This window comes from Sus scrofa, chromosome 6 (assembly GCF_000003025.6).
Source record: "Sus scrofa isolate TJ Tabasco breed Duroc chromosome 6, Sscrofa11.1, whole genome shotgun sequence".
In the NCBI taxonomy this organism is placed as follows: Eukaryota; Metazoa; Chordata; class Mammalia; order Artiodactyla; family Suidae; genus Sus; species Sus scrofa.
The window spans coordinates 89961993-89985571 of record NC_010448.4 but is presented as its reverse complement, the minus strand read 5'-3'; the positions used below and the strand labels follow the sequence as shown (position 1 = coordinate 89985571).

Below are 23579 nucleotides of genomic sequence, written 5' to 3'. Positions count from 1 at the left end.
TGTTTCCATGCATGCTTGTGTTTGGCTTTTCAGTGCATCTGCTCACCGCCCCTGTTACTTTGGAAACTCTCCCGGAAGCAAGCACCGTGTTCCTGTCCCTCCTATACGCTCCCTGGTCCCCTGGGAAAAGGCCTTGGCAGGGGGTCAGGACTGGCTTTTGGCCAAGGACCAGTCCCATCTGAAGCTGTCAGCCCCCTTTCTCTCCCCATAAAGGGATTGGGCATGTGGGAAAGAGAAGTGGCTCATGCTGGGACAGAGATGGCCCTATGGCTGTTGTGCAGCAAGCCAGGGGCAGGAAGGGTGCAAAAATGTGCCAAAACCCGTGTTTAAGGAAAATCAACTTTTAGGAATGAGGCAGAGAGCAAGAGGCATCAGGAACAGGGAGGGCGCTGTGACTGGCAGGCAGCTGACACATGCTTCCCGAGAAGATCCTCGTGGCTTTCTGCCAGACCCCGAGCCCGGCAGTTAGGGCTCCAAATGAAAGCACATAAGCTGCATAGCATCACTGGGATCGAAGAGGAAAGAAAAGAATAACACTTGATGAGGGCCTGCAGCATGCTAACCACCTCCTCTCTGTTCACTTATTTTATCATAAGATATTGCATGTTTATTTTCTCTGGTTTTATTTGGATGCTGTGATTATCCAGATGAAGGCAGATGAAGAGACCGAGGTTCAGAAAGGGGACATAACTTGTCTGTCTGAGTCCTAGGTCCGTGCTCACCCCCACCACCCCACATGCCTTTTCCTAGATGAGAGGGGAGGCTGTGTGACCCCAGGGATGATGGAGCCACTTCAGAGGGCTGCTCACATGATGTGACTGGGTGATACAGGTCTAGAGGTGCACGACACCCGGCACCCCCTCCCCAAATGCCCACCTTAACCGGAAGGCACCCAGAAAATCCACACACCCTTTAAAACCTATCTCTCTAGGGTATCAGCCACCACCAGGCTGCCTGTCCACTGCCTCCCTTTAGTTTTACACCCCAGCCCAGCACCGTCATTCTGCACAACCAGAGACCATGCAAGCAGGCTGAGCTCAAAGTACTGCCAAGTGAGATTTCTCCTCCAGGACAAATGATGGCTGTCTTGTCCAGTTTGAGCTGCTCTAAGAAAATACCATAAAGTGGGCGGCTTCCACCACAAACATTTATTTCTCACAGTTCTAGAGACTGGCACATGGAACATCAAGGTGCCAGCAGATTCCGTGTCTGGTGAAGGCCTCTGCCTGGGTTGCAGATGGCAGCCTCCTTGCTGGATCATCATACAGCAGGCAGACGGGGGGCTCTGGTCAGTTCCTCTGCTGATAAGAGCATGAGTCCTGTTGTGAGGGGCCTACCCTCGTTACCGCATCTAGACCTAATTACCTCCCAAAGGCCCCAGCTCCCAATAGCATCGTACTGGGGATCAGGGCTTCAACGTATGAATTTGTTATGGGGACACGACAAAGTCCATCGTAAAGGCGTATGTGATGGCTTAGGAAACTGAAGCTGGTTCTGCACTGAACAAAGCCCAGGAAGTAGGCTTGTTGAAAAAGTAGGACTGGTTGGTGGGACCCGGTCACTGTCTTCAAAAGCCTAATGCTCAGCCTTGGGGACAAGAAAACACACAAAGGTACAGCTAAGCCCATGAGAGGCTCAGCCCTGAATATTCCTGTATCTCGTGCTCCCTCTACACTGCTGGGGCCTAGACACTCCAGGCTTAGGGCAATTAGAGGTGAACATGTGGCCCACTGGTCAGTAGCCCATTCATTGACCTCGGGGTCCTTCCAACCAGTGACTCTGCCTAGAATAGGGACACTGAGGAATGGGTTGGAAAAAGCAGACTTGCTACCACCAACTTCAAAGATTCAAGATGTGCTTCAGACTCCCCATGTGTCCAGACAAATCGCAGGCTTGCCGTCTTGATTTGCATTTACATCCTTCCAGAACCTAATTATTTTTAGAGCCATGCATCCTCTGAGGTCAGTGTCCTCCATACTCATTCATTCATTCATGTGGCAAATATTTACTTTACAGACAGTCTGGGCTAAGCCTTGGAAAGTCATGGATTCATTGACCCTTGCCTTTGAGTAGCTCACAGTTTGGGTAAGGGGTGCAGGCAAGTAAAAGGCTATCAGGGTGCCATCTGGTAGGTGTTCTGCCAGAGGGAAGCCTGGGAAGAGGCGTCACAATTATCCAAGGTTCTAGAGACCCAACTTCAATACATACCCTGCCCTGAGCTACCCCTCCCCTTTCATTGCTGACACCTGTCCCGAGTGGGTGGCTGTTGAAGATGTAGAGATATGGCTAAGCCCCTAAAGCATCCGGTGGAGGACAGGGACATGTTCACAGATAAGTCTGGTAAAATGTGACAACCGCTATAAATAAAGATACGAGAACAATGGGGAAAGGATGGCTAATTCTGGAGGAGGAGAAAGAGATTTTGAGAGGAAAGTGTGAATTCATTAGCCCTTGAATGAAGCAGGATTTCCATGGGTCTGTGCCAAAAATTTCTCCAGAGCCTCAGAGGCCCTCAACTGCAGGGCCAAGAGGGTTGAGTTTTCAACCCGCTCCTCATCTTGAATAGAGAGACTTGATCTAAATTGCTGAGTACCAGGGTCTTTATCTTTAAGACAAGGATGGTAATTGCGCCTACCTTATGGGATCGGTTACTGTGACTAATGGCTGAAATGATCTCTGTGAAGCTTGGGAGATGCTAGCAATTATTATTCAATCTTGTCCCCTCCTCCTTTCTATCCCCTGATACTGAAAGGCTTCATCCCTCCTCACTTGGTTGCCTTCACCCTCCCCGACACCCTCCTGGGTCATTTCTGTTGCTATGATACTCTATGAATGGGGGCGGGGGGATGGCTGCTTCCTAACACTGTGACATAAAGGGTGCCGGTGGGTTTGTTCCTATTTCTACAGACAAGAGACAGACAAACTGAACGAGAATAATAAAGAAACCTAGCAGAACTGTAGCTGGGCAAGTGTTTAAAACAACTTTGATCAGCAGTCCTAGGGACAGGCAGACAGATGGACAGTTAAGCAGGCACTTTGGCAAGTAGAGAGGCAAGCAACTTGTCATCTTTGTAAGGCTCTCCAGCAGCGCTGGGAGCTGTTTGCTGGGTGTAGCCAGCGGGCGCTAATCCATTATTGTTGTGATTCTCTTTCCAGCCGAGTGTGGGAATTCGGTCACGGGCACTCAGGGCACTTTGCTGTCCCCCAACTTTCCTGTGAACTACAATAACAACCACGAATGTATCTACTCCATCCAGACCCAGCCGGGAAAGGGGATTCAGCTCAAAGCCAGGGCATTTGAACTCTCTGAAGGAGACGTCCTCAAGGTAATGCTGGTAGATTTCATAGGGGGTGTATGTAACAGTAGGCAGGAGTTCCCGTCGTGGCTCAGGGGTTAATGAAGAACCTGACTTAGTATCCATGAGAATACAGGTTCGATCCCTGGCCTTGCTTGATGGGTTGAGGATCCGGTGTTGCCGTGAGCTCTGGTGTCCATTGTAGATGCGGCTTGGATTCCACATTGCTGTGGCTGTGGCATAGGCTGGCAGCTACAGCTCCGATTGGACCCCTGGCCTGGGAACCTCCATATGCCTAGAGTGTGGCCCTAAAAAGACAAAAAACAAACAAAAAACCCATTAGGCAGAAGTGTGGTTACCACACTCAGGTCCATGTGAATGACCCAACTTTCTTCTTCCCTCTTGAGTCTCAAGATACTGTCCTCACTCACCTGGGACATGTAGGAACCTGAGAAAGAAGGGTGTGTGAGTATATTCCGAAGAATGTGGCTTTAGGGTTTGCTTAGGGGCTGACTGCTCTCAAATACATATGTGATTGAGTAGAGGGACCACGCGATAAATCATCATAATGAATTCAGTTGGAGTGGCCCGTGGATCAGGTTTTCCACTGACCGTCAATCCAGATAATGAAGAGCTCACAGAATCTGTGCATGTGTGCATTTGTGTAGATAGGTACGGCTATAAATACATTTGTACATGTGTGTGCCTCTGTGTCTACGTATGTCTTTGGTTTGGGGGATCTGCATCTGTGCATACTTGTCTCGGTGCATTTTGTGTGTGTGCATTTGCAAATGTTTTGAGTTTATGTTTCAGCAAACTAGTGAGCTGTTCCAGCAGCCTCAGTATGCCAAGGTGATGACCTACAGGTGGCAGTGGGGTTAAAGAAAGCAAATTCAAGACCTACGTAAGAGAAAGAAGTGAAAGGACTTGGTCTAAAGAAAGGGTTATAGAGAGGGAGTTGTTAAGACATTGAACATACATATGACTTGTGCGTGTGTGTGTGTGTGTGTGTGTGTGTGTGTAATTATACATGTACCTCCAATAACGTGGTATATGTGTATATGTATAATCAAAAAGTTGATGCTGGAGAATTTATCAAAGCACTGCCTTATTAAAATGGATTATAAGGAAAATCACACACGAAGTAGATCCACCTTCCTCCTAGTCCAAGAAACATTTTTAGCTTATTCTAATATAGTTTTATTCCCTGGAGCCAAAGAAGTTGAGACGTGAGATACAACCAAAGGTCACTACTCTGGAAAATCCAAAGAGAGACCATTAAATCCATCCCTTAGGACTCTCTCTAGATAGGATGATCATACCATACTATGCGTTTTAATGCAGACAGAATGTTCTTGACCCACCCTCTGGGCCATGTGTTCCGTGTGTATGTGTGTGTGTGTGTGTGTGTGTCTGTGTTTGGAAGGCTTTTCTCACTCTTATTATCTTTGAACTCTAATTATCCTTGAACTCAAGAGGATGTACCATGAGATGACCAGTTGGACCCAGATATGCCTGAAATAAACCAGAGTATGGCAGAGGGACCGGGACCCTCTCATTGGCTTCTTAAGCTCTACTTTCAACTTCTGAGCTCCCCCTACACAGAAAAACATCTCCCAATAAGTGAGTGATTGACGGGACTTCATACTTTCCAAGACCATGTCTTGAGGCAGCCCCCTTGACCTCAGTTCTCTCCATCCATTTGTCCATCATCAAAAGCAGAACCTCAGAGGACACAGCCAGGGACAGCAAGGCCAGCAAGCTGTAGTGCCGCAGGTGCGATTGAGGAAAGCTGGATGATGCAGAGACCTTCTCAGAGGAAGGCTGTTGTTAACCCTGCAGAACAAGGCATTTTGGAGGCTTTCCTTGTAATTCTCAGGTTCTGAGAGGAGTGTGAGCAGCCGTTCTGGGCGTGTGGCCTGATGGGACCAGCCAAGGGGGCTCCTTGGTTGTAGGAGGTCACATGGAGCATGGCCAGCACCTGAGCATCTTCTCCAGGGCAGTATGGCTCCAAGTAGCACCTAAGGCATAGTCAGCAGGTGCGCCCACCCCACTGCCCTGGCGAGGTTCTGCCTCAGGATCAGGCGAGCAGCTTAATAGGCCAAAAAGAGACTTTTGGAGGCATGCAGGGCAAGAAGGGAGGGACACATGGCATTGTCCCAGATCAGAGGTCAAGGGTGGGGGCTCGTGCAGGGCCCAGGACATCAGGTGGTCCTGCAGGGCTGTGGGGAGAGGGGGTACTTTCCTGTGTGTCTTAGACAGATTTTCCCAGACCTCAGGCTTTGTCTCTGCAGCCACCTGCCCAGCTTGCCTGCCACCCTGCCTGTGCACACTGGGCTCGACTTTCTTGCCAAAGAGCCTCTTTGTCCTGTTCCGAGGCCTCTGTGCATCCTTCTCAGAAGGTTGGGCTGTGGCTCTGACCTGGCAGAAAGGCCATCCACACGATTCTATAACCATCAGAGCTTCCATAGAAGGGGGCCTGGGGCGGGGAGGGCAAGGCCCCCAGGGAGATCATGTGGTTTCCTGCAGCCCCTCCCTGTCCTAACTCCCCCCTCAGGACCCTTTCCCTCCCCAGGGAGAACCTGGGACACGAGCTGTTTTGGAACTGAAAGAAATGTACAGAGTTCCCATTGTGGCACAGTGGTTAATGAATCCGACTAGGAACAATGAAGTTGCGTGTTCGATCCCTGGCCTTGCTCAGTGGGTTAAGGATCCGGTGTTGCCGTGAGCTATGGTGTAGGTCGCAGACGAGGCTCGGATCCTGCGTTGCTGTGGCTATAACCTCCATGTGCCATGGGTGTGGCCCTAAAAAGACAAAAAAAAAAAAAAAAAAAAGAGAGAGAGAGACCCTCACCTCCTCCACACGTGCCTCTAACCAGGCCTCCAAACCTTCCAGTCTTGTATTTCTGACCAAGAAATGACTATTCGACTATTTTCTTGCATTTGCAATCCCTGATCAAGGTAACTGAAACAATACCTGGAAATTTCTTTAATAACTGAACATTTCTTAGCACCCCCCCCACCGCCGCCCCTGCACACACTCCAGCTTATCTCCCAGCACCACCTGATTTCTTTTGGCCCCTACCAAAGTTACAACCTCTGATGTCAGCAAGACAGAAGGGCCTCTAGATACAATCCTGTGGAAAGACAGCTCCCAGCTCCAGATGGCACGCGAAACACATGTATGTAACTCCATCCTCCACGGTTCCCGCTGAAGTGACTAAAGGGACATCAAAACAGGGAGATGTGAGTCTCCGCACTGGACCGAGGCAAATGTGCCTTTCCTATACAACTTAAAGGAATTTGTGCCAAGTGGAATACCCTCCAAAGGGGTCCAAGATTGAGAAAGGGCCTCATCAAATAGAAATTCACATAAATGAAGGGAAATCCTGCCTGTGGATTAAGTGCTTAGAAAGCTCAAGGGAAAAGGCATCTAAGGCACACTAGCTCAGAGCAGCAGAGTCTGGCACCAAGGACACACCAGGGGACCATCGGCAGGGACAGATATCAGCCACACTAGCTCCTCTGAAAGTGTATTGGGAGACCACACAGAGCCACAGTTCCCTCGCGACATGACATTCTGGATTTTATTTGGCTGTTGCTGGCAAGCAAGATAAAGCAGAGCGATGCCATGGCTGGTGCCTAACAAGGCTCATTAGAGAAGAGGCTGCCATGGCCACACACACACACACACACACACACACACACACACACACAAACACATACCATTCAGCACCATGAGTAGAAGCAGCTCTTACTATGGCCTCTTCTGGTTTAATTCTTCTGCACCTTAGAGACTAGTGGCACTTTCCATTATCCATTTTTATTCTCCCTCTGTAAGGATGTGCCAACAGGAAGATGAACTGGGTACTTGTAAATATTCAGTAGAGCAGAAGAAAGGGACCTGTCTGAGGAGTCAGAGCTGATTGCCCCCCTGTAAGCAGCAAAGGGAAGAAAAAAAAAAAACTACTTGAAAATCTTCTGTTTGTATTCTTAACAGGATTTGAGAGGATATTATATTTACCACACAAAAATAGGCGGTAATGAAAACAGGGCAATCTGAGATGAGGAGAGATTGAGCGGAGATGAAAAACATGATCACCCAATTAAAAAATGGAATGAGGCAATGAACAGAAGATGGTACACCACAGAAAATGAAATCACTTTATTGTAAGATAAATTTGAGAACTTCTCTCGCATCTCATAATGAAATGAAAAAGGGAATTATTTTATATTAATAAAATGTGCGATCAATCCACAGTAAAACTTCATGGGCCAAATCACATAGCATGAATAAATTAAATAAAAATTGCCAGAAATGTAAACAATTTTAATAAAGTCACAGTCATTGTGGAAGATTTAATATAGCTGACATGTCACCTGGGTTAAAAATAAATAAGGATTTAGGTAGCTTGAATAAAATAACAGAATAAATCCAAAGAAAGTAGAAGGAAGATACTTTTAAAGATAAAGGCAAAAATGCCTGAAAAAAGAAAACTGAAAAACAGTAGCAATTAACAAAACCTACTGGTTTTTTGAAAAATAACTAATAAGATAGACAAAGCTCACAGGACTGATCAAGGAATAAAGACACCACCAGTACATAACTTTAAGAATGAAAAGGGAGGAGTTCCCGTCGTAGCTCAGTGGTTAACGAGTCCGACTAGGAACCATGAGGTTGCGGGTTCGATCCCTGGCCTTTCTCAGTGGGTTAAGGATCCAGTGTTGCCGTGAGCTGTGGTGAGCTGTGGTGTGGGTCGCAGACATGGCTCGGATCCCACGTTGCTGTGGCTCTGACGTAGGCCGATGGCTACAGCTCCGATGAGATCCCTGGCCTGGGAACCTCCATATGCCGTGGGAGCAGCCCCAGAAAAGGCAAAAAGACAAAAAAAAAAAAAAAATTGAAAAAGGAACATAGTCATAGATAAGGTAGAGATTATTTCCTTAAAACAATAAGAAAACATTGGGAAAAATATAAACCAAATAATCTGAATGCTTAGATGAAATGGAAATTTCTACAGATAATAAGTGCTAATATCAAGGGAAAAAAATCTGAATAAACCAATAACCATTTAAAACATTAGAATTCTCCCATATTCTCTAAGTCCCCAGGCCTAGACTATTTTATAGATAAATTCACAAAACTTCAAGGAAGAATTAATCCCTATAATAATCAAACTATATCAGAAAAGAGAAAAATTAGCACCCATCTCCCCAATCATTTTATTTAAATGGGGCAAGTAGAAACATTGATATCAAACTAAATAAGGGCAATATAAACTATTAGGCCAGTTTCACTTATAAGCATAGGTCTAAAAACCCTCATTAGAGCATCATGTTGAATCTAGCTATGTATTAAAGCAAAAATGATCAAATGGGATGGATTCCAGGAGTGTAAGAATGTGTAAACATTAGGAAAACTCTTGCAGTTCCCATCATGGCTCAGCAGAAATGAATCTGACTAGTATCCATGCGGTTTCGGGTTCGATCCCTGGCCTTGCTCAGTGGGTTAAGGATCCAGTGTTGCCATGAGCTGTGGTGTAGGTCACAGATGCAGCTTGGATCTGGTGTTGCTGTGGCTGCGGCGTAAGCAGGCAGCTACAGCTCCGATTCGACGACTAGCCTGGAAACCTCCATATGCCATGGGTGCGGCCCTAAAAAGACAAAAAAGAAAAGAAAAGCTCCTAATTTTATTTATTGGGCAACCCATATGAAAGTGCCATTTTTGTAGGTCAAGAGCAGTCCAATATGGGCAATTTTATCCTATAAATAGATTAGGAGAGAAAAATATGTGATCCTGCCAGTGTATCCCAAAACATCATGTGATGAAATTCAGTATTTGTTCCCGATTTTTTTTAATATCTCCTAAAACTATGGACAGAACTCCTTAATCTGATAAAAATTTTCTGTCAACCCTTATAGCAAATATTATACTTAATGACAAAACTTCCTAAGGATTCCCAGTAACGTTAGGAACAAGAGCAGTTATTCTGCTATTACCAATAGTATTTAGATTCAAGCCATTGCAATTACACCAAGTAAAGAACGAAGAAACTATGACAATTAGAAGGGAATATCCAAATTGTCTCTTATTTAGAAAATGCAAAAGAACCAACTGATAAATTCTTAGAACCAATAAGACAATTCAGCAAAGCTGCTGGTGTTTCTACAAGCAATTCAAACGTGTAATCAGAAGCGGGGGAAGCTCTCAGAAACAAAAGCTATAAAACACTTAGGAATAAGCTTAACAAAAATGTGTATAATCTTTACTGAGAAAATTGTGAAATTGTATTCTGAAGGACATAAAACTAAAATAATGCAGGGAGTTTTCATATTCAAGGCTGAACAAAGGATGTGAACAGGCAATTCACAGAAGGAGAAAGTAGAATTGTTGATAAACACATGAAAAGATGTTCTACCTCGGCAATAATCAGGGACATATGAATTAAAACGAGATACCATTTCACACACATCATACTGAAACTTTTTAGAGTGCCTGAAAACATCAAGTGTTGGCAGAGATAAAAAGGGCAGTGAAAATTGGGAGGGTGGGATTAATATACATACTACTGTGCTTAATAGATGATTAATAATTAGAATCCAGGAATGTAACAATGTGTCAACAGTAAGCGCCTACTTTTATTTATTGGGCAACCCTATGCAATTGTCATTTTCATATGAACAGCACAGGAAACTCTACTCAATGGTCTGTAATAACCTATGTGGGAAAAAAGAATGGATATATTTATACGTATAACTGATTCACTTTGCTGTACACCTGAAACTAACACCACATTGTAAGTCAACTATACGCCAGTAAAAAATTTTTTAAAAAATCAGTGAGATCTGTCCCACGTTGCTAGTGAGAGATTAAATCGGCATTACCCTTCGGAGAGCAATGTGACCATACCTGACAGAGTTGAAGATGTGCCTTCAGTGTGCAAACTGCCTCTCCATTTTAGTTCTAGATGCATGCCCTAGAGACGTATGAGCGGGTGTGTGCAAGCGTGCATGCATGCAGCAATATTCCTAGGAACGTTCCACTGTAGCTCTGTATTAAAAGCTACCCATTTGGCATATGCATTTTGAAGCCAACCATCTTGCTGAGCTGTCTTATTAGATGTGGTGGTATATGTCCATCAAAACATCAGGTTGTACACTGTAAATCTATGCAATTTTTGTCAGTCATACCTCAATAAAGCTGAAAAAGGTGGAAACGTCTAATTAAAAAAAAAAAGAAGATTAGATGTGATGGATGTGTATGGATTCGCTCAGATTTGTCGGAAATAAATCCATCACTTGCATATAATGATGAACTGAACCATCAAAGCCATTTCCTTAACAAGCCGTATTCTGTTAGGAAATAAATGTATGCAAAGGCCCAGTTCTCAATAGCAATAAAAATACAAAAATATCCAGGAATAACTACAGAATTTTACTGAAAGATATAAAGGACAACTTGATTTAAATGAGCCACGTGCCATGTATATGGATAGGAAGATTTTATATCATATAGACATGTGTTTTCTCTTTTATCAATCCATATATTTAATGTTAATCAATGAGAATTTTACAGGTTGTTTTGGGTCTTTTGAGGGGAGCATAGGAAGTTGTTTTTCTTAATTTAAGAAGATTCTTCTTGAGTTTATCTGAAAGAATAAACATGGGAGAATAATTTTTTTTAAGTTAGAAGCAAATAAGAAGGGATTTGTCTTCGTGAATATTTACATATATTACAAAACTATAATAACTAAAACAGTATAGACCATGCATAGGAATAGACAAAAAGATGACTGCAGTTAAAGAGAAAGTTGACCCCCAAAATTTATATAACTCTATATGTGATAAAAGTGAACTTAAAGTAGATAACGGGTGGAATATTTACAAAGAGGTTTTGGTTAAGTCTAATCAACCAAGAAGAAAAGTATCTTATCTTATACCATATGTCAAAACTCCAGGTGGATTTAAGGATAAAAGTACTAGAAGAAAAAAACACTGGTTCATTTATTTATCATACACTGCCAGGGCACGTATTCTGAACAGTGATATGTGAAAGATTATTTATGGGTTGGGTTCATTTTATGATGGAAATTTCTACAGCTATTTAAGCACTGCTATGGAAAAAATAGTTAATGATTTGAAAAAATATACACGTTATATTAAGTGAAAGGGTAGGTAATCATATAGTATCTGTAGTTTGATCTTGTTTTTATGAAGAAAATCAATTTAAATAAATGTATAAGGAGGAGTTCCCTTGTGGCACAGCAGGTTAAGAATCCAGCATTGGTTGTCACTGTAGTGGCTGGGGTCACTGCTATGGTGTGGGTTTGATCCCTGGCCTGGGAATTTCCACATGCCATGGGGCAGCCAAAAATACACACACAGGAGTTCCCGTCGTGGCGCAGTGGTTAACGAATCCGACTAGGAACCATGAGGTTGCGGGTTCGAGCCCTGCCCTTGCTCAGTGGGTTAACGATCCGGCGTTGCCGTGAGCTGTGGTGTAGGTTGCAGACGCGGCTCGGATCCTGAGTTGCTGTGGCTTTGGCGTAGGCCGGTGGCTACAGCTCTGATTCAACCCCTAGCCTGGGAACCTCCATATGCCGCGGGAGCGGCCCAAGAAATAGCAACAACAACAACAACAAAAAGACAAAAAAAAAAACACACACAAACACACACACACACACACACACACACATATATAATTATCTGTAATTTTCCATATACATATGGAAAATTATGAACAGAACAAAGCCTAGAAAGATAGTCACTAAAATGTTATGAGTGCTGAAAGTTACTTCTATTTTCTTTGTGCTTTTCTGTTTCATAAATTTTCTGTGATGACTATTTTACCATAACACAGTAAGAACATCTTTGTTCTTAATGAATTGGGATGAATTATGCTTTGAAAGTAAGGAAAGACTCCTGTTCCCATTATATTTTTATTAACTAACAATTTCTTAATACCATAATATATCCAGTGAGTGTTCAAATTTCCAGTTATCTCATAAATGTCATAATATTTTTAAAATTTGCAGTTTATTTGAATCAGGATTCAGATAAGGTCTACACATGGGATTAGTTGCCTCAAGTTTTTTTTTTTTTTTTTTTTTTTTAGTCTTTAGATTTCTACCTCCATCTCTTCATCTCTTCCTCCCACCCCTGGTTATTTATTTGTAATTTATTTGTTTATTTATAAGTAATTCATTTCATATGTTCCTCTGCGTTTATTGTAAGTTGGCAATTGGATCCAGTGGCTTGATCTGATTCACGTTCGATTTTTTTTGGCAAAATGACTCCACAGGTATTGGCATATCTTCCATTAAGAGGCACCTTATGTCTGGCTGTCTCTCTTATTGCCATGTCAGCAAGTGTTGATAAAGAATGCCTTGATCAATTAATTAGAAAATACATGTTTTAGTGGGTACAACTATTTTTTATAGCAATCTGGATGCAGCTGTGGGATAAACCCTTTGAACCGGTGTCATCGTTGTATCTGTTGGCCCTCCAGAGTTCTCCCCATCCATCAGTGCTCTAAAACAATTGCACACAGGGTCTGGAAACAGACTTTTGAGGCTCCCAGGGGCCTAAACAAATCTCTGTAATATACAGCACTGTTAGCTTGAAGGATGGCTTCTTTTAGAAAGCTTTGCTTCATAAATAGTAGGATGGAAATATTGTTCCAATTTGCTGGCAGCTGGCGCCACATCCTGTGCCATGCAGAAATATTCATCACCCACCCCTAGATCCCATCTTTGATATTTACCAAAGCACCAGGGGGTCCTTCACTCAATCACAACTTCTGCTGTTATTTGTACAATTATCTAGAAAGGAGCAGCAACCTCAGAACCTGGGGAGCTGGTTCATTATTCTGATGATTGTTGTCTTTGCTGGTGCTCCAAAGTTTAGGGGACAGATGGGAGTCAGGGAAGCCAGATGCATGCCCATTCCACCCCTGGCAGGCCCAGCAGACTCGCTGGAGCCCTTATTTTAGGAGGGAAGGGACAGAGGCTGAGCCTGGGCAAGGGAAAGACCCTATGATACCTGACACTGGACATTTAACTCCATCCCGCTGGATCCCAGGGGCCACATTCAGCAAAGTGTGAGACTTGAGGCCATAACCACAGTGGGGTGGGATTCAGGAGGAGGATAATGGTCTCATTGCCTAGAAGGACAGGATGGAGCGTTTAGCAATGCAGAAATGCCGAATGCCTGCAGCCTGCCTGCCTGTCTGCAGAAACAGATGGCTTGGGCAGTCAGGCAGCCCCAACTTAGCCCCTACCCCAAGCTGCCAAAGAGGAAGCTGGTGCCATATGGGACTTGGGGGTACAAGAGCAGATCTCTCCTGGAAAGGTTAGAACAACAACCAGTTCCTAGAGATTGGATTCACACCGAGATGGGCTGAGCACAGAACTGGCACCAAGTGGAGGCGAGAGGGGCTGAGAGCTCACTTGGGGACCAACTCCACTCTGCTGGCTTCTTTGCATCTGATGGCTTACCGCCCTCCTATCAGTTGTTATTAGGAATGAACGCTGGGAGGGTGGGCTGTGGGGTGAGAAACCGTTGCTCAAGAGAAAGCCGTGCTGCTCACATCCGGTTGGGGTCTCTCCCCTGCCCAGGTCTACGATGGCAACAACAACTCTGCCCGTTTGCTGGGGGCGTTCAGCCGCTCCGAGATGCTGGGGGTGACACTGAACAGCACATCCAGCAGTCTGTGGCTGGATTTCATCACGGATGCCGAGAACACCAGCAAGGGCTTTGAGCTGCAGTTTTCCAGTAAGTCTTGCTCGCATCCAAGTGGACCATGGACTCGGGCTTTCCTCGATTTCACACACAGGGAGGTTGGGCTCCAGGATGTCACCCATCAATTAGTAGGTCTGATTTTCTCTAACTGGTGCATGCTTAGCTGACAGTTTCACCTAAGACACTGTGCCTGTGAAGTGGATAAGCTGCCACTTGGCAGACAGCTCTACGGTTACACCTGTGATTCACTGAGCTCAGAGTCACACACACCTTCTACTCACTAAAAAGAACAAGCACTGGGCCTTTTAATTAAAGCACTCAAAGGTAGCCTTTCCTAATCATGATGTTTATAAAATAATATTCACCCACAGTCAGATGTGAAAAACACAAACACTGATGTATAATCGTGCTCTTTTTTACTACTCTCTAAAGAGCTGAGTCTTGATTCTTTCCCTTTTTCTGTGATTTTACCTTTCTCCGTTACACCTGAGATTTCAAAAATAGAAGCACCGAGGTTTGTACCCAGCCCAGAGTATGGGAGGACATTTCTGTGCTTTGACTGCACAGCTATTTGGCTGTAAAAAGGGATCCAGGTCCAACCCATGGATGAACCTTGAAAACATGACGCTAAGTGAAGGAAGCCCATCACATGACATGCAGACATGTGTATTGCATGACCTCTTGACATGAGCTGTCCAGAACAGGCACATCCATACAGGCAAGAGGAAGACTGTTAGTTGCCTAGGGATGAGGGAGTTAGGGAGCAATCACCTTTGGAGGGATAAAAATGTCCTAAAGCTGATTGGGATAGTGGTTGCACAACTCTCTGAATAAAAGACACCGAATCATACACTTTAGATGCGGGAATGTTTAGTGTGTGAGTTATACACGATGAAGCTGTTAGGGGAAAAAAAAAAAAAAGCAATGAGTCCACTCAAGATTCCTCTTGCCTGGGGGTGGCCGTCTGTGCCTGTTTCAGCAGGCACATCAGTGGGAGAGGATTAAACAGAGTGACTTTCAAATTCCATCTGTATCATCTGAGAGTGTGTAACTTTGGGGCAATTTCTGTCACCTTCCTGAGTCAATGTTCTCAGTGTAAGACTCCCATGAATAACAAGTAAGAGATAACACAGGTGACCCCCATGCCCCAGGAGCTCTGTGTAAGCTCACAGAGGTTTCCTTCTCCAGGCTCTTTCAATAGAGTGTCTTTAAGCAGGGTGTAATTGAGCTTGGACATTTCAAGTGAGTTTTCTATATTACTCTCTCCCATCAGAATGTCTCAGAGAACAAAAGGGAAAGAGCAGCTCTGGCTAGCAAAAAGCTATGAGGGAAAAAAGAAAGAGAGCGAGAGAGAGAGAGAAAGAGCAAGGAAGGAAGGAAGAAAGAAAGGAAGAAAAGAAAAGGAAAAGACAGAAAATCCAGTCCCTATACCTGAAAACTATGAAAAGCTGTGCTAGATGCAAACTATTACATTGAGAATGGATAAGCAATGAGGTCCTGCTGTATAGCACCGGGAACTACATCCAGTCTCTGGTGATAGAACATGACGGAAGATAATAGGAGAAAAAGAATGTATCTTTATGTATGACTGGGTCACTTTGCTGTACAGCAGAAATTGGCACAACACGGTAAATCAACTATATTTTGCGAAAAAATACATGTGCAAGAAAAAAGAGAGAAAACGTAAGGACAGACATATCACCCATAAAATTTTGGAAGAAAAAAAAAAACTGTCCTATGAGAAATAACTGAAATCATTTGCATAGAACCACAGCGGGGAGGAACACGCCAGAACACACCCTCCGCTCAGCACAGCCGAGGTGCGACCATCAGGACCTGGAGGCATGAGTGGGGGCTTCCTTGAGGACCAGCGCTGAGAGGGAGGGGAGGTGTGGTTTGTGCCACGATGCGTCTTGCTCACCCTTATCTTTCCTCCCGTGCCCAGGTTTTGAACTCATCAAATGTGAGGACCCGGGAACCCCCCAGTTTGGCTACAAGGTTCATGATGGAGGCCATTTTGCCGGGAGCTCCGTGTCCTTCAGCTGTGACCCTGGGTACAGCCTGCGGGGCAGCGAGGAGCTGCTGTGTCTGAGCGGGGAGCGCAGGACCTGGGACCGGCCGCTACCCACTTGTGTTGGTAGGAGCCCTCTTGATCTTCAGGGGACCCCTTGGGTGTCCCCATCCCCAAGTTCCCAGCTCTGGCCTCATTAAGGGCACCCCGTTGGCCCCCAGGCATCAGGACCTTGGGGCTGTCTGAACCCTCCTGTCCACAGGCATCATCGCCCACATTGCCCTCCCTTCTCCACGACCTCAGGTGGAGAAGGGAGGGCAGCATCAGCAGGTGGTGGCTTGGCACCGTCACACATTTAGCGAGTGGGACCAGAGCCAAGCCGGGCCCTCAGAGTCCTAATGCTGGTGACAGTGAAGAGGGGAGAGTCAGTGAAGAAGGAAGAGGTGGGCCTTTTGCCTGTTTCTAGGGGTTCCCGCAACACTAGGCTCTAAGGAGCCTGCAGCCCACTCTGGGCCTCAGTTTCTTCATAGGCAAAATGGGGCTCCTGCTCCCTTTTTGGGAGCAACGTTGAAATAAAGAGTAAGATCATGAACTAAACATCTCCCTTCTTCGAAGAAAGAATACAGGAATGAACGAGCCCCTTCTTAAGCCTCTGGTGCTTCCAGAATGTCGGCACAGGCTCTCCAGAAGCATTGCCCATGTGTCACAGGACTAGAGAAGCCTGGTCCAAGGCAGAGATGTGGGAAACGGGCAAAACTCCATCCTTCGGTCCTGCTGGCCTTTCCACCTCTCGCTCACTACACACATTACCCTCCCTGCTGGTCAGGATTCTCACTGGGCTGTTTGGTCCTGTGTCCCCACCCTGACCACCAAGCCTTTCCCTCTCTCCACCCCCTTCCCCGTGACCCACAACTTCAGCCTCTCTGAGCAGCGCTGGCTCATCTTATGAGAACAAAACATCCACTGGGAGGCCATTTAAGTGCCTGCCCAGCACCATGTGCCAGAATCAGTGCAGGTGTATGGGTATGTGTGGAGGCAGAGAAATAAAAAAAGAAAGAACAAAATATCTTCCTTCATCTTGATCTCATATCCTGGCAAGGAGAACAGACACAGAAACAGATCAATATAATACAGGCTAAGCACTGTAAAAACAGTAGGTGCAAAAGTGTTGGAGGGAGTTCCCACTGGGGTGCAATGGGATGGATGGTGTCTCTGCAGCAGCACAGACTTGAGCTCTATCCCTGGCTCGGCACAGCGGGTTAAAGGATCCAATGGTGCCGCAGCTGTGGCGTAGGTTGCAACTGTGGCTCAGATTCAATCCCTGGCCTGGGAACTTCCACATGCCTCTTGGCAGCCAAAAAAGAAGAAAAAAAGGTGTTGGAGGACTACAAGAAAGTGTGCATAGGAAGTGACATTTCAATTGAGACTTGAAAGGATGGGTAAGCATCACCCACAGGAGCAGAGATGGGAGTTGGACACTCCAGCCTGAGCATGTGTAAGAGCTGAGGGTGGCCGCCAGCACAGGGACAGGCGTGATGGCAACAACAACACTTTAACGGGATCTTTTCTTTTCTTTTCTTTTCTTTTGTCTTTTTGCCTTTTCTTGAACCGCTCCCACGGCATATGGAGGTTCCCAGGCTAGGGGTCTAATCAGAGCTGTAGCCACCGGCCTACACCAGAGCCACAGCAACTGGGGATCCGAGCTGCATCTGCGACCCGCACCACAGCTCACGGCAATGCTGGATCCTTAACCCGCTGAGCAAGGCCAGGGATGGAACTCACAACCTCATGGTTCCTAGTCGGATTCGTTAACCACTGCACCATGACGTTAACTCCCAAATGGGATCTTTTCTTAATTTAATTTTGATTTTTATGTTAGAGTATAGTTGATTTACAATGGTGTCTTAGTTTCAGGTCCCTTCCACGAACAGTGCTCGCTCAGCTCTCCAGCCCCAGCTCTCGCCACGCCCCACCTCACACCCCGTCCCCAAGCCACCATGCTCTTTCCCACCCCTGCGAGGTTTTCAGAATCCTGCGAGGTTTTCAGAATTCTGCGATGTCCTCGCCCTGCTGGTCTCCCAGGCCACCCCTCCCACCCGCCCTCCCTGCCTCTGCCTGCCCCCGGCACCTGCATACACAGGCCCAGTTCCCATCAATGAGCGGGTTCAAGTGTCTGCACTTCCTCCAGGAGGCTTCAAGGCGTTTTGGTCACAGGATAGGCCATCAGCCCTGCACCCAGGGATCTTTTTTTTTTAAAAAAAAAAAGTAGCTTTAATGAGATGGATCTCATATACCATAGAGTTGGCCCATTGAACGTGTTCAATTCAGTGCTTTAGACTATGTTCACAGGGTTGTACAAGCATCACCACCATCTAACGTTTGAACGTGTGCACCCAAAAGAAACCCTATACCCATTAGCACCACTCCCCACTTCCTGCTCCTCTGTAGGCCTCAGCAACCACGCATGTATTTTCTGTCTCTGCAGATTTGTCTATTCTAGATACTGCATAAAAATAGAATGGTCTTTGGCGCCTTAACTTAGCCTAACGTTTTCAACATCATGTTCATCCATGTGGTATCGTGTGTCCGTACCTCATTCCTTTTTATGGTCAAATAATATTTTGTTATGTGGATATGGCACATTTGTTAATCTGTTCATCAGCTGGTGGACACTGTTGCCCGTGTTTGGATATGATGAATAATGCTGCAGGAGTTCCCATCATGGCTCAGTGGTTAACGAATCCAACTAGAAACCATGAGGTTGTGGGTTCCATCCCTGGCCTCGCTCAGTGGGTTAAGGATTCGGCATTGCTGTGAGCTGTGGTGTAGGTTGCAGACGAGGCTCGGATCCCCTGCTGCTGTGGCTGTGGCAGAGGCCGGCAGCTACAACTCCGATTCGACCCCTAGCCTGGGAACCTCCATATGCCGTGAGAGTGGCCCAAGAAATGGCAAAAAGACAATAATAATAATAATAATAATAATAATAATGCTATGGCCATTCATGTACAAGTTTTCATCGAACCTATGTTTTCATTGCTCTTGGGTATATGTCCAAGAGCAGAATTGCTGGGGTCAGCGCGTAACTGTGTTCAACCTTTGGAGGACCTATGTGGGGAAGTGTTTTCCAGAGCAGCTGCACCATTTGGCGCTCCCACCAGCAGTGTTTGAGGGTTTCAGTTTCTCCATATCCTCACCCACACATTAGTGTCTATCTTTCTGACTATGGCCATCTGAGTGCGTGTGAAACAGGATCGCATTGTGGTTTTATTTTCTATTTCCCTAACGACCTGATGTTACACACCTTCGGGCGTGCTTATCAGCCACTTGTATACTTTCTTTGCAGAAATGCCTTTGCCTGTCTTTCAATTGAGTTGTCTGTCTTTCATTGTTGAGTCGTAAGGGACTTTGGGAGGTCCTGGATACACGTCTCATCCAGGGGCCTTTCTCTACGCTGCCCCCAGTACGTGGTGTGAACACAGGCAGGAGGGGCCAGCGAGTGGCTATTGGGAACACAGGTCACCCCGTGAAGCTCACTCCTTTGGGGTCTCTTTCAGCTGAGTGTGGAGGGACAGTGCAAGGAGAAGTGTCCGGGCAAGTGCTGTCACCCGGGTATCCAGCTCCCTACGAACACAACCTCAACTGCATCTGGATCATCGAGGCTGATGCCGGCTGCACCATTGGGTAAGTGTCCAGTGGCAAAATAACCCCTGCCAGCTGTCCAGGGGAGTTATCACCAGTGGCCCCACCCATTCACCTGGCCAGTGGCTGGCCCTGCCCACCACGCCTGGAGGCCCTGGTGATCCACAGTGGTTGCTATGACCCCAGGCCCAGGCCACGACCCACAGAAAACCTAAGAAGGCCAGCCTCAGCTTCACAGGGCTGCAGTCCAAGTTTAGCCAGTACCCTGTCCCAGACGACTCAGTGACCCCATAGCAACTGAGGGCAGGAAGTCATGGGGCCCCTGGTTAGAATTCCAGCCCTGCTCCTTACTGTTCACAGGACTCTGGGTAAGTCCCTCATCAACGCTGAGTCTCACTAGCTCCTTCTGCGGCGCAGGGTTTTGATGCTGGCTTCTCGGGATGTAGGGAGGGTTCTCAGCACAGTACTTGGAACATAGGTGAATATTTCAGCACAGTTCTGTCGTCGTGTCTCTGACAACAGTAAGGATCCGCTTAGAGCTTACTTCCCTTTCTCAGTCTAAGTTTCCACATCTGTAAAATGAAGATCAACACGTTGGGGTGTTAGGGTTGTGAATGGAATCATCAGAAAAGCTCAGCACGTTGTCTGGGACTTTGGACATAATCCTTCAAAGTCTAACTTCTTTTTCACATACATGCTTGGTTATCAGGAATTACTGGAGTTACAAAGAGTCAGAGAAGAAAGGAGTGTCCCATTTATTGAGCATAGGGCCTGGCACATGTATGGTCTTATTAACTCTTCACGTAGCCCTGGTCATACAAATAGTAAGCCCTAAAAATAAGTCGACATTCTTTTTTTTTTTTTTTTTTTTTTATTGACGTATAGTCAACTTACAGTGTTGTGTTAGTTTCAGGTGTACAGCAAAGTGCACCAGTTACGCATATGCTGGTATTCATTCTTTTTCAGATTTTTTTTCCTTATAGACTATCACAGAGTATTGAGTAGATTTCCAAGCAGATATTCTTTTTTTTTAAACGATTTTTTTTCTATTGTAGTTGGCTTACAGTGTTCTGTCAATTTTCTACTATACAGCAAAGTGACCCAGTCACACATATAAATATACATTCTTTTTCTCACATTATCCTCCATCATACTCCATCCCAAGTGACTAGATAAAATTGCCATGTTATACAGCAGGATCTCATTGCTTATCCATTCCAAATGCAATGGTTTGCATCCATTACCAAGGAGACCTTCTTATTACTCCCATTGTATAAATGAGAGAACTGAGATTCCAAGAAAATGCATCCCATGGTGAATCAGAAGGCTGGGGTGGAGTTCCCGTCGTGGCGCAGTGGTTAACGAATCCGACTAGGAACCATGAGGTTGCGGGTTCGGTCCCTGCCCTTGCTCAGTGGGTTAACGATCCGGCGTTGCCGTGAGCTGTGGTGTAGGTTGCAGACGCGGCTCGGATCCCGTGTTGCTGTGGCTCTGGCGTAGGCCGGTGGCTACAGCTCCGATTCAACCCCTGGCCTGGGAACCTCCATATGCCGCGGGAGCGGCCCAAGAAATAGCAACAATAACAACAACAACAACAAAAAGACAAAAGACAAAAAAAAAAAAAAAAAGAAGGCTGGGGTGTGAACCCAGGTCCTTCTGAACCTTCACGCCAGATCACGATGCTGGCAAAGCTGGTTTCTGAGAAGCTGTGAGGGAAAGAGCGGGTTGGGTGGAGGTGTGGAAGGAGGATTGGACCAGGCACTTGGAGAGGAGACAGTCTGGCTGGAGTAGGGGATGCATGTGGACAAGGAATATGGGAAAGGAGGGGGTTCCCCCACCGAGGATCCTAAATGCCAGTGAACAAGAGGGAGCCACGGCAGTTTCCTAAGCAAGATCATTTACAGTGGAGAGCTCATGGGAGGAGAGCCAGTCAGGAGTCTGCTGCAGTAATCGAGGAACGAAAGGCTGAGGCTTTCGAATAGTGGGGAGCCAAGACACGTGGCAGAAGCATGGCCAGGAGAGGATCCCTGCCCTGGAGGGTTCTCAGTCAAGGGGAACGGGCTGGATGGGTGTGCTGCTGCCAGAGATACAGCTGTTTGTACATTTGCTGATGTGCAAGTGTCCTTAGACTCAGTCTAGTTAAAATTAAAGAAACACTTAAAGTGTTTGCTACGTGCAAGTGTTTGAGCTCAGCCCTGTGCCCAACGAGATCAGCACAGCTCTTAGGGATTTTGTGCTATTAAGACAAGTTCAGTACACCAATTCATCATATGCTCTATCGCTGGAATCGCCTTCTGGAAGCACAGCTTATCAAATAACCCTCTCACTAGAAACCTTGTGTGGCATCCATGCTCCCAGAAGCTGATTTCTTATCCTGATTTTCATGGCCATCGTGACCTCAGCCCACTCCCAACCTTATTTCCCACCACTTCTCTTCAATACCAAAGCTAAGTTGCTGGTGGCCCCTGCCCACACTCTGTGTCTTGGTTTCCACTTGCCCTCACTGGAATACACCTCTTCCTCCAAAGGCTTATGTCTGAAACTCCCCACCCCTCAAAATCAAGTGCGCATGTCAGCTCACCCAGGAAGTCTCCCCTGATCCCCTCTCCAGGGAGCCCTAGGAGTCCCTCCTCCTCTTCTGCATCCCCATTGCCCATGACCTGTATTTCCCTTGTGACCCTGACCGCCTGCCTCCTCTAGTTATGCTCCTGCTTCCCCAGCCAGAGCTGTGCTCTCTGCCGGATTCATCTTTGCACATCTTCCTGCTCCCACACCTGGCAGAGGCTTAGCAAGCATCAAGCATTGAATGAATGAATGAATGAATGAATGAATGAAGCAAGCAGGACCCAGGTATAAAGGTAGTTATATGACCAACAGATCCCTGATAACCCTTCAGTAAATAGTAAATGAACAGTGAATGCATCACAAGCATAAGGACTCCTTAAGTGTCTCTGTATGCAAATCAGGAGAAGGTTTTCCCACGTAACTGCCTTAGTGCATCACTCATTCATTCATTCATTCATTCCTCCGTGTAACAGCTGTCTGTTGAATTCATGGCAGTGTCCATGAGGAGCGCTGATGTTGCACGGATGAACCAGTCTCTCCCTGCTGGCAAAGAAGAGATGAGTGTGTACACAGAGTGAGGTGGCGAAGGAGGGGACAGGGGGGTTGAAGGGCAGGACAGGAGATCAGAGAAGCTATCTCAGAAATAGTGACACTTTAGTAAGTCATGCAGGATGCAGGGGAGGTCGCCAGGTAGCCAAGGAGGAAGGTCAGTGGAACAGAAAGGCCTACTAGGCAGAAGAGGTGAGGCAGGGTGGGCAGGCTCAAGGGGCTGGAAGTGGATCCAGGTGGCTGGAACTTGGTGGAGGGGTGGGCAGTGCAGGGGGACGAAGCTGGTGGAGCCTGCTGCATGCAGCCAGAGCACGGAGGATCAGGGGCCATGATTCTGGGTGGGCCCCATCCTGGCAGCCTTGTGCAGGAGAAGGGGACAGATGGGGTCCGGGAGTCCCTGTGCAGAGGAGGCTGTCTCCAAAGTGTCACTGAGGTGAGGAGGCCTGACCCCTGCCTGTGGTGGCAGGGATGGAGAGGAAGGAACACGTTCAGGAGACATTTAAGCAGTCACTCCAACTGGTCTCAACCTCCTCGGTAAATATGGAAACTGAGGTTTCTTCTGTTTCCCCATCTTTTTGTTGAGTCTCATACAAAATGTAAAATAGAAAAGTCAAAAGAACAATGCACCAGGCACCTGTATACCTACCACCTAGACCCAACTGCTATGACTATTTCGCTGTATTTCCTCTCTTTTTTTCTTTTCTTTCTGTCCCCCTTTTGTGTGTGTGTGTGCTTTTGTGCGGAATCACCCGAAGATAATTGTAGACATCCTGATACTT

At 46.2% G+C, this 23579-nt stretch overlaps 1 protein-coding gene across 1 annotated transcript in view; it reads left to right on the top strand.

The window, feature by feature from the left end:
- CSMD2 (CUB and Sushi multiple domains 2) overlaps positions 1-23579 on the top strand; it is a 646642-nt gene that overhangs the window by 439408 nt on the left and 183655 nt on the right. Inside the window, 4 exon segments of the mRNA XM_021095859.1 lie at positions 3157-3326; positions 13913-14069; positions 15982-16173; positions 19602-19728. Coding sequence (XP_020951518.1) covers positions 3157-3326; positions 13913-14069; positions 15982-16173; positions 19602-19728 — 646 coding nt within the window.